The sequence below is a fragment of the Myxine glutinosa genome, chromosome 1, assembly GCF_964187855.1.
Source record: "Myxine glutinosa chromosome 1, kmMyxGlut1.1, whole genome shotgun sequence".
In the NCBI taxonomy this organism is placed as follows: Eukaryota; Metazoa; Chordata; class Myxini; order Myxiniformes; family Myxinidae; genus Myxine; species Myxine glutinosa.
The window spans coordinates 218,523,767-218,539,184 of record NC_136261.1 but is presented as its reverse complement, the minus strand read 5'-3'; the positions used below and the strand labels follow the sequence as shown (position 1 = coordinate 218,539,184).

Genomic DNA, 15,418 nt, shown 5'->3' with positions numbered 1-15,418 from the left:
CAGATTGTAGTGGCACAAGGGGTGGGCTGGGTAACTTCATCCTCCTGAAGTGTCAGCGTTTCTAAAATGTCAGTTTATGTGGCAGAACTGACATTTGCTTTAACAAACACCAGGTCGATCTTTCCCCCATTCAAAATTGCTTACTATACTATGAACACGGAAAAATTGGAATCGTCAAAACATGGGCTCATCAGAGTAGGGTACACGCCACCAACACGCAAACCTACAAATAATTTTATTCCTGTTGCTCAGAAGCTTATGTGCTGCACACCCTTTGTAGCCAACTCGGTGGAGATAAAGGTCAAGGTTACGTATTTATTCATGTTATATGAAAAAGAGATTTTGCATGACTAATACCAGGATGACAGATTGTTCTTTGGGTGAACCAGGTAATGCTGGTAGTGGAGTATGGACATGCCGAGTAAGGACGCATTCTTTCCATGATGTCTATCTAAGGCTGCCTAGGTCACTTTTCTACAGCCATGACATTTTCCTTTTGATAAAATAGGAGCTATGTTATTAAAAAAACTAGTGAGATACCCGTGCTATGCATGGGTGAGAGGCCAGAAGCAAACAGGCAATGCAGATACAGCGAATGCTAAAGCATGAAACCAATAAATCCACATTCTTGTAGCCCCTTCAGTCACACGTCAGACATGGACAGCAAGTTCGTGAAGGACTTCCATGAAAAACGTACCCGTTCGCAAACAAACGGGTACGTTCACGCATAGAAATATCGATCGTGGGTCCGTGGCGAATCTGCATATGGCGATCCGCGAAGTTCACGTTTGGAAAGTAGAAATCATCACGGCATGTCGTCATTCACTTGAACTCGATATCTCTTTTTTCATTCCAAACAACATAACTCCAATCACAAATTAATCACAAAATAAACTTTTAACAGCATTGTTAATGTTTCCTTCATTGTAAAAACTACTAAGTCAACAGTTAAAAGGATTTTGAGCCGATAGGTGTTACGGCCTTGGCAAGATCGATGAGACAGCTATCTGTTAGCGCATACACCGCCCAAATAGCTATGTGGAATTCTCTCATGTAGAGCTTAAACTCACGTCGTTTGAACTTTGGCCGAGGTCATTATTTACTTTTAATGATGTTTATATACGAATCAAAAAGAAGATAATTGGTTTTGCGTCGTCCTTGCCGCATATCTCGTGGGATTGTGAGTTGGAGAGACGACCGTGATGGCGGGGAGGGGTTTGGCATTCTCTCAAGCAGGGATTCAACCCATGTCCTTATAAAAGGTCTTTGTCCGAGGTCACTGAGTCCGATCGGTGCAGCCGTGCAGCGATCGGTGCAGCCGTTTGTGCGGCACCCAGGAAAATAACGTTATGCGGGAGTCCAAACCTGAAAATGCTGGAGGCCAAAGCTGAAATTGGTAAAACAATATACCCTATTTTACTCCAGGAGATCCCAGGATTACCCACCCAAAATATTGTTGCGATCGGTTCAGCCGTTTTTGTGGTACCTTCAAACGGACGGACAGACAGACGGACGGACATTTGGTGAATTATAGTAAGATATATAATTACATCTATTATAAAAGGAGCTCTGTCTGTCTGTCTGTCTGTCTGTTTGTTGTGCTATAACTTGCGAACGGATTAACAATTTCAATGAAACGAATGACGGTGGATTCAGGAAACTCTAGGAATGTTTCAGTTGCAAAAAATAAAAATAAAATAAAAGGAAGTGCACATGTGTATTCACAGGTGGCGAAACTGCAAATGCCAACTTGCAATGCTGTTTACCATGCGCGTAGGGCAGGATCGTCCAATAATCCTTTTTTGGTCTTGCCCCAAAGATTAGCCATCGCAGCAAAGGGGCTGGTATTCCCGTCAGCAAAGCGACGAGTGTTATATGCTAGTAGCGATAATATTGTCGACAGACCCACAAAATAAAACCAGAGAAATTAGTGCTACAGCACGACCCTTGGGCTATTTTAAAATGAAATTATAAAATTATGCGTTGAAGAAAACAAAGTGTGGAAAAAAAATTATTGCCCCAACTACTGCCCCCAAAAAATATTATATTGTGTGAAAGGGCCAGAAAAAGGTGAACCACTTACCGGATATGTAACCATGACAGCATGGGTGTTGTGCCCCCACCCATCACCCACACTGTGAAGAAGACGAGGAGGAGTGTCGTGGTGAATATTGCCTGCTGCGCTTCTGTTTCAGTGTCTCTGATCGCCAATGCAAATGCCACAGCACCACGAAGACCTGAAGAACAGCGGCAGGGTTTGGGCCGGCAAGCAGAAATGTACACATATAATCAATCAATAACATGAGGAGAGTTGTTATGACTGAGGTTGATAGATAAATTGTTTTGTGAACAAATTGAATGGCAGGTTACAGCCTGGAAATTTAATTTTAAATGATTGAAAATAGCCTTGCCTGCAAACATCATCATGTGTTGGAAATTGAAGCCGATCTTGTTCCTTCGGCGGAGATTCAAGAAGAATGAGAGAGGATAAATGTTGCATGCACGGCCCAAAAGGATTGCCAACTGCATGTGGAATGAAGTGTTGGTCAAGCAGTTAAGTTATCACAGTAAAATATTGGTTGCTTGGAAGTAACAGAGAAAGATAGAAAAATATAGAGAAAAAGTGAGAAACATATAGCAGAGAGCAGAAAAAAACCCACCGTTTAGAGGCCATTTTTCCCCGCAAAGCAGGGGTTGGCCTTTTCGGGGACCGTGGTAGTTGTTGTTTTTTTGGTCCCCTTTTTGAAGCAATGTTTTACGGCCGGATGCCCTTCCTGACGCCAACCCTTTTTGCCGCCTTCAACGACAAACAGGGAATTACCAGTGAACTGGTACTCAAATAGCAGAGAGCAGAGATAGTTGATAATAAAATATTTAATTATATGAATAGAAGGATGGTGTCTGACTGTCTATCAATGTCTGATTCTGCTTCCTATGTGCCTCTCTCTCTGTTTTACACGTTGTCTCCAAATCTCATAGGCATAATTAACAAAGTTGGTCGCATAATGGTTAGAGCTTCCGCTCTGAGTCTGGGAGTTTGGCAGTTCGAACCCAGGCCGTCATATCAAAGACTAAAAATGGCATGTACTGCTGCCTTACTTAACGTTCAGTATTTAAAGGATTGAAAATAAACCCATTGGTTGACACCCATGGGGAGGAGGAAACTCCTCCTTGATCACCCTACTCCTTTCGATCTCTTATCTTCCCCCATCCAAAACCTTGAGCTTTTCTATCCCCGTTAATACACCCCAAATCCACCTCTTTCAATCTCCGACTTCATTCCTGAAATTCCTAGTTGTGTCAATTTGTTTTATACCCCACCCAGCCCTCTCCCTTTCCACAGATCTCACGATGTCCCTGTTCTTTGCTGTTGTTGTGCTTCCCTCTCTCTCCCTGTGTTGTCTTCCGCTCCCTTTATTACATGTTTTATGTGTCCGTTTATGTTTTTTTGTGTTTAATGTGTTAGCTCTTACACGAGCCTCGATCTTGTATACAAAACCAAAAAATAAAAAACCCTGCTGAGTGCAAAGAGAAAGGTGATTCCATAGAGATGACCCTGCTGATACCCAGAGTGCTCTGGGAAGTGACGTCGCTTCCCCAAATCTCAGCAGCTGTGTTTGTGCAAAAGTAAAGTCTGATGTTGTCTCATGTGTCTGTTTGCATGTGTGTGTGATTTGTGTCGCAGCTTCTCCACGAGCCTTAGAGAAAAAAAAAAAAAGAAGTAATATATATATATATATATATATATATATATATATATATACTTTTTTTTTTTGACCTAAATAATTGAAATTTGCTTCCAACTCATTAATTTATTCAGTTTGACCGAGTCAAAAGTAGACTTTTCTCAAAACATTTGCCATGCTGGATGACATCATGGCATTCGGGTGGGTAGTGCTTCCTGCCCATCCAGCAAAGGATTATTGTTGTTAATGTCTCTATTTATACTGTTCACTATGCGATTGTTGTTGATGTCTATTTATACTGTTCACTATGCGATTGTTGTTGATGTCTCTATTTATACTGTTCACTATGCGATTGTTGTTGATGTCTATTTATACTGTTCACTATGCGATTGTTGTTGATGTCTCTATTTATACTGTTCACTATGCGATTGTTGTTGACGTCTATTTATACTGTTCACTATGCGATTGTTGTTGATGTCTCTATTTATACTGTTCACTATGCGATTGTTGTTGATGTCTCTATTTATACTGTTCACTATGCGATTGTTGTTGATGTCTCTATTTATACTGTTCACTATGCGATTGTTGTTGATGTCTCTATTTATACTGTTCACTATGCGATTGTTGTTGATGTCTCTATTTATACTGTTCACTATGCGATTGTTGTTGATGTCTCTATTTATACTGTTCACTATGCGATTGTTGTTGACGTCTATTTATACTGTTCACTATGCGATTGTTGTTGATGTCTCTATTTATACTGTTCACTATGCGATTGTTGTTGATGTCTCTATTTATACTGTTCACTATGCGATTGTTGTTGACGTCTATTTATACTGTTCACTATGCGATTGTTGTTGATGTCTCTATTTATACTGTTCACTATGCGATTGTTGTTGATGTCTCTATTTATACTGTTCACTATGCGATTGTTGTTGATGTCTCTATTTATACTGTTCACTATGCGATTGTTGTTGATGTCTCTATTTATACTGTTCACTATGCGATTGTTGTTGATGTCTCTATTTATACTGTTCACTATGCGATTGTTGTTGATGTCTCTATTTATACTGTTCACTATGCGATTGTTGTTGATGTCTCTATTTATACTGTTCACTATGCGATTGTTGTTGATGTCTCTATTTATACTGTTCACTATGCGATTGTTGTTGATGTCTCTATTTATACTGTTCACTATGCGATTGTTGTTGATGTCTCCATTTATACTGTTCACTATGCGATTGTTGTTGATGTCTCTATTTATACTGTTCACTATGCGATTGTTGTTGATGTCTCTATTTATACTGTTCACTATGCGATTGTTGTTGATGTCTCTATTTATACTGTTCACTATGCGATTGTTGTTGATGTCTCTATTTATACTGTTCACTATGCGATTGTTGTTGATGTCTATTTATACTGTTCACTATGCGATTGTTGTTGATGTCTCTATTTATACTGTTCACTATGCGATTGTTGTTGATGTCTCTATTTATACTGTTCACTATGCGATTGTTGTTGATGTCTCCATTTATACTGTTCACTATGCGATTGTTGTTGATGTCTCTATTTATACTGTTCACTATGCGATTGTTGTTGATGTCTCTATTTATACTGTTCACTATGCGATTGTTGTTGATGTCTCTATTTATACTGTTCATTATGCGATTGTTGTTGATGTCTCCATTTATACTGTTCTGTTCACTATGCGATTGTTGTTGATGTCTCTATTTATACTGTTCACTATGCGATTGTTGTTGATGTCTATTTATACTGTTCACTATGCGATTGTTGTTGATGTCTCCATTTATACTGTTCACTATGCGATTGTTGTTGATGTCTCTATTTATACTGTTCACTATGCGATTGTTGTTGATGTCTCTATTTATACTGTTCACTATGCGATTGTTGTTGATGTCTCTATTTATACTGTTCACTATGCGATTGTTGTTGATGTCTCTATTTATACTGTTCACTATGCGATTGTTGTTGATGTCTCTATTTATACTGTTCACTATGCGATTGTTGTTGATGTCTCTATTTATACTGTTCACTATGCGATTGTTGTTCTATGGCCATCCCATCCTATCAAATCACATATCATCTGATCACCCATCGTTGTTGGGGATAACAGCTGGAAATGGATAAAGGGAAATGGGAAGGAGTAGGGTGTGCTGCAAAAATCGGGAAATGGGAAATAGCAAAGAAAGATGTAAGAGAAACAAAGAAAAAAAGTAAAATTAAAATCCAAAGGAAATTTTTTTTAGACTGCTATAAAGCTCCTGTCGAGAGCTTAGAATATTATTGAAAAAAGGATACCAATGCCCCAATGATGATGATTGGGTTGAAGATGTGCTTCTGGAAGGTAAACAGAGCTAGTCCCATGTAGGAAAATATGAAGTTTTCAGCAAGGAAGTTGAGAAGTTCAAAAAGCTGTAAAACAGAGGAAAACAAGCATAAGGAACTACAAAGACAGACATTTATTAACCAGTTAGAGTTAACCTATTGTGAGGCTGAGAAATTTAATCATTAAGAGAGGAGATAAAACCATTTTGTAAAACGTACATATTGTTGCGGATATGGGATTTGCATCCATCCATATCCGCTTGTAAATATTCCCCTATTTCCTCAATACTTCCCAACTATCCCCAATCCCTCATTCCCTAGTCCCATTTTCTGTAAACAACACTCTGTAGACCCGACCTCCCCCTATTTCCCCCATTAAATGTCGTGCCCAGGTTCACCGCATCTCATGTAAGACAACTATAGGACATCTTGCTAGTTATTCTTAGTCTATGTCAGTTAAGGACTCGTTTCCATTAATTCTGACCCTTCGTTGCACCAGAATGTGATTGTATGGCACCGTTAGGAAGTTTAGGACCTCCCAATACCTCCCCGCAGCTCTTCCTCACGGTTCAACAACAACAACAACAGCAACGGCGTGCACAGGGAGTGCGCGTCCTCACTCCGGCTTGGTTGGTAGGGGGTGTTGGGAGGGCATGAGGCCTTCCCAGCGAGCCGCCATCGAACATGTGCTCGACGGGGTTACCAAATAGGGGCTCCCTGTCAGCTCCTCGTCAAGGGCGGAGCCCGGTAACCCCCGCACCCAATGGAAGCGGCGGACCGGTCCCATCTGGGGCGGAGCCAACCAGCCGAGGGCGTGTCACTCCCCGCTGAGCATGCGCAGAAAGAGGGAGGTGACGTGAGATGCACGCTGAGCTTGGAGCAAGCAAGACGTACCCTCCGAGCGCTGTGAGGCCTCCCCGCATCTTCTGGACTGGACCGTGCTTTATCCTGTCCCCGAGCCAAGGTGCACCTTGTGCTATTGACTACCTGTCCCTTCCTGCCATCAATCCCTGTGTAAGTCAGCCTTGTTCCGTTTGTCTGTGGTCTGTCTGGGATAAGATAAGACTGTAATTAAGTGCCTATCTCTTCTGTGGCTTTACCTCACTACCTTGTAATCTACCCCTTTTCTCCACCACTGTAATTATATCCTCCTCCGGAGGTCTTGAGAACTGTACCCCTTGCGTCGTTTCATCTATCCCAGTCGTTGTGTCCTTTCCATCATTGATTTAGCATAGCGCGATTTGGTCAACGTTTGGGTGGAATCGGGTGAGTTGGGGAAGAATCGGGGGAACTGTTAGGTCACGGCAATACCACCGCTCGGTAAATAACATCTAAACCGCGGACTGTAACAATATATACATATATCAAAATAACCGAGAGGTATGCACACTCGCCTCTGAGCTGTCTAGTCTTGGTTCAAATCTAGACCCAGCTATGTCACTGCCCTGTTTTGAAGGCAGCACGATACATCAAGGTGTGTGTCACCCATTTGATGGACGTTAAACAAGGTTTCCTGTCTGCTAGCACTAATTGGTGGATGTTAAATGTCCCATGGCATATTTTTGTGAATCAGGACTAGTAGGTAGGTGAGTTATTGCCAGCGCCGGGGCTAAATTCACAAATTCCTGCCTGCACTACGGGTAGCAAATGGTCTGGTCTTCTTGGAGGCTCCTTGAAACAAGGTTACACTGCTTGCTGTCTTTGTGTGTGACTGGTGTCTGGGCAGCAATTTCTACACTATAAACAAATTGACCAAGTAGTTTGCATTCTTCATGCGAACATCCTTCTTCGTCTCTGAAGAATGAATGATCGTTTTAAGGCCACTTCTTGGTCTCTGAAGGGCAACCAATTATATAGAATATGATATATATATATATATATATATACACATATATATATATACATATATATATACATATATATAATTATACACATATATATATACATATATATATACATATATATAATTATACACATATATATATATACATATATATATACATCTATCTATAATGCCAGTAATCTCTGTGTGTCTGTCTGTGACCGCTGTTTCTCGACAACCACGGGTCCGATATACTTGAAACTTGCCAGGTATATTGCTGGGGACCCGAGGATGTGCCTTTTCAAGGTTTCATATTAATCGGACAAGTAGTTAGCGAGCTATGTCCAAAAAACGATTCAACCAATCAGAGAGCAGCGAGCTATCACGTGTGCCGAACGTGGCGAACAGACTCTGCCTCGGACGGCACATTTGAGAGCGTATTCATTTATTTCACGTTGGCAAACTATGTTGCCGCTATGTTGGCGTTAAACTATGTTTTAAAACTAATTAAAACTAATTTGCGATTCTTTCGCTTTCCTGCGCGTTTGTGCACGCTATGGCGATTTCTTTACCAAACTCCGCAAGCCGTTCGCTTTGGACCAAACCATTTCATGTAAATAGAGGGGGGGATTGTCACCGTACTCGCAAGCCGTTCGCTTTGGACCAAACCATTTCATGTAAATAGAGGGGGGAGATTGTCACCGTACTCGCAAGCCGTTCGCTTTGGCTTTGCGAATGGACCAAACCATTTCATGTAAATAGAGGGGGGGGATATAATTTTAGATATATATATAGTACGGGCATGCCCTAGTATATATAATTATACACATATATATATATATATATATATATATATATATATATATATATATATATATATATATATATATATATATATATATGCATTAAGCCGCACACCAATTTCGAAATAAGAAAAAAAACAACAGGCTTAGCCTCAGGCTCGGGATAAGTCTACTCCAAAAAAGAGGGGACATCAACATGGTGCTGCCACGGAGGTGAGTGAGCAAGGAATTGCTTGCACAAGCACTCACACGCATCCATTTGATACGAGATCACACTGATTGTAATGTATTAAAGGGCAAAACCCCATTGATAGTGTGGCATTATCTTTACACACTACAATTTCCATGCTTTACCACATGTCCAGAAACTAGCTAAGAATGGGAAACAAAATGGATGCCACAGATCAGAGCTGAAGTATAGGCTTGAAGTTTTGGGGGCCATTAACAAAATGCTGTCTGAGGCTATGTCTGCTCTTTCCTGGATGATTAAAATGCTGTGGAGTAGGGCTTAGACGAAATCGTTGGTTGTGATGATAATCTCAAAGTGAAACTAGAACAGCACTTGGGAGAGGGCATACCCCTGCCAGGCTGAACAGGTTACGTTGTCTATCCCACTGACATGGCGTAACTGCATCTGGACCTAAATAAAAATCAGCTTGTTCTCGTCACCCAACCAACTCATCCATCAAATGTCGTCCGAATTTCTCTGCAACTTTTTCAAATATCATGCGACACAGTAAATCAATTTTAGCCCAATCTATCAATGGTGAAGAATCAGTGAAGAAATTAAACAAATTGTTCCATCCATATCTGGATCCACATCTTCACCAAAATCTAATCAATTCATCACTGTCACACACCGAACCTGTCCACCAAAATTGATCCCAATCAGTCCATAACTTGGGGAGATATCCTGCTCCCTGCTGGGAGATATATATATATATATATATATATATATATATATATATATATATATATATATATATATATATATATATATACTGTGTATATATATATATATTATATATACATACTGTATGTTTGTTTAAACTGTATGTTTAAATTATACAATGGACTACAAAATGTAAATGTTTCATGATATTTGTTATATTATATCACCTTTATCTATCAATATTGTTGAAATGAAGATCAAATAGCTGTATGTTGAAATATGTTGAAAAAGTCAAAACTTTACATGGGGTGTACTTACTTTTTCACGTGACTGTATGTGTGTGTGTATGTTTAAACATTTAAACACACACATACAGTCACGTGAAAAAGTAAGTACACCCCATGTAAAGTTTTGACTTTTTCAACATATTTCAACATACAGCTATTTGATCTTCATTTCAACAATATTGATAGATAAAGGTGATATAATATAACAAATATCATGAAACATTTACATTTTGTAGTCCATTGTATAATTTAAACTAGAGGTTCCAGGGAACCTGAACTCAACTGGTCTATATCAATATGGTTAAAATATGCATAATAGAACAACAAACTATATAGTTTATATGTGCGAAAACATATATGACAAAAATTGATTTTTCAATATGGCCGCCCTGCCGTGCCCATTTTTGGGCGTGCAACGCTCAAATGCAATCCCAAACTAGTTTATGTCTTAAAGATGCTGCATAACAAGTTTCATCAAATTTGTTCAATATTTGTGACTTTTAGAGCGTAGACGTCGAATTGTTTACAGACGACAGACGGACGACGGACACTGGGTGTCGACAAAAACTCAGCTGTACATAGTCCAGTTGAGTTAATAAACATAAATGCAAATTTCGCATGTGGAAAAAGGAAGTACACCCCTACATTTACAGGCCTGGGGATTTCAGATCTCGTCGGGAACCGTTTTTCGGTTCCGTGATTTAAGCTTATGGGAACCGATGGGAAACAAAATTCCGGTTCCGTGCCCAAACCTAATGGGAAACGATTTTTTTTTTTCCTTTAGAATTTGTAAAGCAAAACATTTGTAATACAAAATAAAAAATGTAGTCTCCAATAATAAATCCTGTCATTTACATGTATGCAATGTAATTAACGCATGTTCATTATTGAGGTTGATGTTTATTAATTATCAGAGAAGAGCAAATTCTGTCAATTTGATTGTGGATACCCTTATAAAATAAAGTTTTATTATTATTTTAAGTTATATGATGATTCACAATATTTTCTGTCTCATGAGTTGTAACGCAAGACGACAACGGACACCATTAATGCTTCAACTATTTTAGTAAGACGACAATGCTTCAACTTCAACTTCAACATTAATGCCCCCCCCCCCCCCTCCTCCTCTGTTCGGTCTGCACAATTTGAGAACCCCTCTGCGTCTCGCATAGCACTGTACTTACTACTACTGTACATACTAGTTGATTCTCCCTTATTATTATGTTTATGATACAGCGTTTCAGAATTTCTCCACCACAGAATTAGAGAGAAACAAATCAAAACAAAATACTTATTTCAAGTCAAACTGAACAGTTTAATAACATAGTACAACTTCCATAAGTTTCGGTGTAACAACTTGAAGGTCATAGGACAATAAATTGATTGTATTGCAAACTGTGCGATGTTCCGCAAGTCCCATATCCATATAATACATCGGAACAACGTGAAAAAATTCGTTTTTAAAATCGTGTCCTATAAACTTTAAGTAATATCAAACGTATAATATCAAAGTAGGACTTCAAATATAAATTTCAATACAGATTTTCTTGACCGAATTGCATGTTCGTCTTGCCTAAATCATTGAAAACTGTTGGCCCCTCTACTTTCAGGTAACATATACATGTACTTTGAGATTTGAGCTTTGCCGGCCTAATTTTGTTGGAAATAAAACTCAACTTCTAAAATAGTTAGCTGAAAATCATACGTGAAGGTAAATACTACATCTTTTTGCCTTACACTGCCTTTCTGCGATGGGAAACGTATTTTCGGTTCCGTGTTTTTGCTATCACATTACCGACACGCTACCGGTAACGATTGTTTCCGTGAAATCCGCAGGCCTGCATTTATCACTACTTCAAATACCTAAAATTAGAATCAGGTGCACCAGCTCAGGTGCAAATGATTAGAACATCGTTAGAGAGGATCTTGGAGGAACCTGTCTTATTTAAACCTCAGACATTTCGTTTAGTTTGCTCTTTGTTGTTGAAGTGTGTGGCGTCACCATGCCTAGATCAAAAGAGCTCTCTGAGGCCTTCAGAAAGAAGGTTATAGATGCCTACGAGTCTGGGAAGGGATTTAAAAAGATCTCCAAACAATTTGAAATCAATCATTCAACTTTCCGGAAGATCATCGACAAGTGGAGAAGATTCCAAACAACTGCCAACTTGTTCAGGCCAGGCCGCCCCAGCAGGTTCAGCCCGAGAGCAGACCGCAAGATGCTGAAAAATCTCTAAGAACCCCCAGAATGTCATCACGGGAACAACACGTAGCTCTTGCCACTGTTGATGTCAAAGTGCACAAGTCGACCATTCAAAAGAGGCTGCACAAATTTGATCTACATGGGAGGTGTGCCAGGAGGAAACCTTTGCTGTCCAGAAAGAACATCAGGGCAAGACTAAAGTTTGCCAATGAACACCTAGGCAAAGACCAGCACTTCTGGAACAATGTGCTCTGGACAGATGAGTCAAAGGTAGAGCTATTTGGCCACAGTACCACATGTTTGGCAAAAACCAAAGACAGCATTTGACCACAAGAACCTAATACCAACTGCAAAGCATGGTGGTGGAAATATTATGGTTTGGGGCAGCTTTGCTGCATCAGGGCCTGGGCAGCTCACCATCATAGAATCCACTATGAATTCTTCATTGTACCAGAGGGTGCTTGAGGATAATGTGAGGCCATCTGTCGGAAAGTTGAAGCTCAACCGAAGGTGGACCTTGCAACATGACAATGACCCTAAACATACCAGTAAATCCACCAAGGAATGGCTGAAAAGAAAGAAATGGAGGGTTTTGGAATGGCCAAGTCAAAGCCCGGATCTAAACCCCATTGAGATGTTGTGGGGGGATTTGAAATGAGCTGTGCATGCAAGAAACCCCTCAAACATCGCACAGCTGAATGAATTCTGCATGGAGTGAGCAAAAATTTCTCCCAGTCTATGTCAGAGACTGGTAGACAGTTATAAGAAACGCCTACTTGAGGTTGTTTCTGCCAAAGGGGGCAATACCACCTATTAGAGCCAAGGGTGTACTTACTTTTTCCACACGTGAAATTTGCATTTATGTTTATTTAAATTATATAATGGACTACAAAATGTAAATGTTTCATGATATTTGTTATATTATATCACCTTTATCTATCAATATTGTTGAAATGAAGATCAAATAGCTGTATGTTGAAATATGTTGAAAAAGTCAAAACTTTACATGGGGTGTACTTACTTTTTCACATGACTGTATATATAGATGTATATATAGATGTATGTATATATATATAGATGTATATATAGATGTATGTATGTATATATATATATATATATATATATATATATATATATATATATATATATATATATATATATATATATATTTATTTATTTATTTATATATATATATATATATATATATATATATATATATATATATATATATATATATATATATATATATATATATATATATATATACATACACGAGGGCCAGTCAATAAGTAACCTTAAAATGGCGAAAGAAACTCGAGAATGTGTTACGTGTTCCTCCCCGACCCCCTGGTCACGATGTTCCTCCGAGCCCCGAGAGGAGCCACGGCAGAAAAATATATTATTCTGTGTCAGAAATCAATAGTGAAACCACACCGATGATTATCAACAAACAAATATTGTATTAAAAATCACACAAGAATAACGGTACAACAAATAGCAATCAAAAGTACACTCAATACATCTTATGATGGTACCATCAACTAGCATAGGATAACTCATGTTGTTCCCAGTGAGTGGAAAAACCTTCCCCAATGTCTCTATATTCCCATCCTCAAGATGAAGTTGACTCCCGTGCGGATGGCAAGGGCAGTTGCACCACCGAAGCAGCTCTCAGGCGTAGGCGGTCGAAGTGACGCAAAAAACCACGTGGTCCAAAACAAAAGGCAAACTCGTGGCGGAATGGGAAATCCCAAAGGCGCCCTCCAGATGTGAACGGCCCCGGTTCAGTCGGCGAACCGCCACTTAAACTTCAAACTCAGCGTGGCGCACACACATCCCCAACAGACGACAGGATGGTGAAAAACGGACGCGTAGCCAAGACCTTTTGATGAGCAAAGCGCGAGTGTCAAAATGGCCGACGGCTCTTACTTGAGTCGACATGACCCGGCGAGGATTCTTCAGAATCGCAACGCCCAAACCTGACCACGCAGGTTTTTCAATCCCCAGCGATAACACCTATCGCAGGAACTCCTTTGACGGAAACTCAAAGTTCCCTTGCGACTTTCGTTCGACAACGCTCGCTACGGAGCTGGAAGCTACCCGCTTCTTCTCCGACTTGTCTCGCCACGCCCTCGCCTTCTTCTTCCTCTTCGTCTTCCGGTTCCCGATCCGGCTTCCTGTCTCTTTTTAATATTAATGCTTTTATCCTTTGCAAACAGTTCAGGAACAATAAACCTTTTGAAGACAATAATAGTACATAGAATCAGAAATATTTCAAGTGGATGAAAACCACAACAGCGGAAGTGACGAATCCGTAACAAATGTCATGTGTGTAGTTGTAGATGACATATGTTATATCTATCGGTAAGAGTCATGTTTTGCCTGTTTTAGATCTAGCAACATTGAGCGTATGACGTCAGTAGAGCAGTTCCAAGATGGCAACTCCCTTAGAAGCATGCACCAGGGAGGAGCAACGTTCTGTCATCCATTTCTTGGGAAGTGAGGGTGCGAATCCCAGTGAAATCCATCACAGAATGAAGATGCAATATGGTGATGCATGTTTATCGCTGCAGCAGGTGTACGACTGGGACAGGAAATTTAAAAGTGGAGTGTCCAGTGTGGCAGACGCTGCTCGCTCGGGCCGACCTCACACAGCCGATACACCAGAAATGGTTGCAGGAGTTGAGCGCGCGCTAAGGGAAAACCATCGCATTACGCTGGATGAAGTTGTCTCCGAATTGAACATTTGCCATGGTTCAGCACACCATATCATTCACAACGTGCTGGGCTTCCGCAAAGTGTCTGCAAGGTGGGTGCCAAGACAACTCGCACCCGAACTGAAAGAACGGTGAGTGGACGCCTGCGAAGAACTTCTGCGACATTACGAAACAGAAGGTGACGCTTTCTTACAGCACATAGTGACTGGGGATGAATTCTGGTTCCACTCCTTTCAGCCAGAAACGAAGAGGACAAGCAATTCAACCATTCAACCACGCCATTCAACCTCACCAAAGCCCAAAAACATGTGCACACAGTTGTCCGCTGAAAAAGTGATGCTGATGCTCTTCTGAGATAGCCGAGGCCCACTTGAAGAGCATTACACACCCAGAAGGACCACAGTCACCAGTGCATCATACTGTGACCTCCTTAAAAATAATCTGAAACCAGCAATCAGATCAAAATGTCGTGGACTACTCACTACCGGTGTTTTGCTGCAGCATGACAATGCTCGGGCCCCATACTGCTGGCACTACAGCTGCAATCATCGAGAACCTGCATTTTGAGTGTCTTCCTCATCCACCCTACTCGCCAGACCTCGCCCCCTTCGGATTACCACATATTTGGGCCACTTAAAGAGGCGCTTGGTGGAACCACTTTCCGA

The 15,418-nt window shown here is 40.3% G+C and overlaps 2 protein-coding genes across 2 annotated transcripts in view; one reads left to right on the top strand and one right to left on the bottom strand.

The window, feature by feature from the left end:
- The window catches only part of LOC137434214 (mth938 domain-containing protein), a 233,412-nt gene that overhangs the window by 72,627 nt on the left and 145,367 nt on the right, over positions 1-15,418 (top strand). The gene's annotated exons all lie outside the window — the stretch shown is intronic.
- SLC9A6 (solute carrier family 9 member A6) overlaps positions 1-15,418 on the bottom strand; it is a 104,353-nt gene that overhangs the window by 13,239 nt on the left and 75,696 nt on the right. Inside the window, exons 10-12 of the mRNA XM_068127129.2 lie at positions 6,006-6,119; positions 2,412-2,523; positions 2,084-2,237 (exon numbers count right to left, since the gene is read on the bottom strand). Coding sequence (XP_067983230.2) covers positions 2,084-2,237; positions 2,412-2,523; positions 6,006-6,119 — 380 coding nt within the window. The remainder of the gene's footprint in view (positions 1-2,083; positions 2,238-2,411; positions 2,524-6,005; positions 6,120-15,418) is intronic.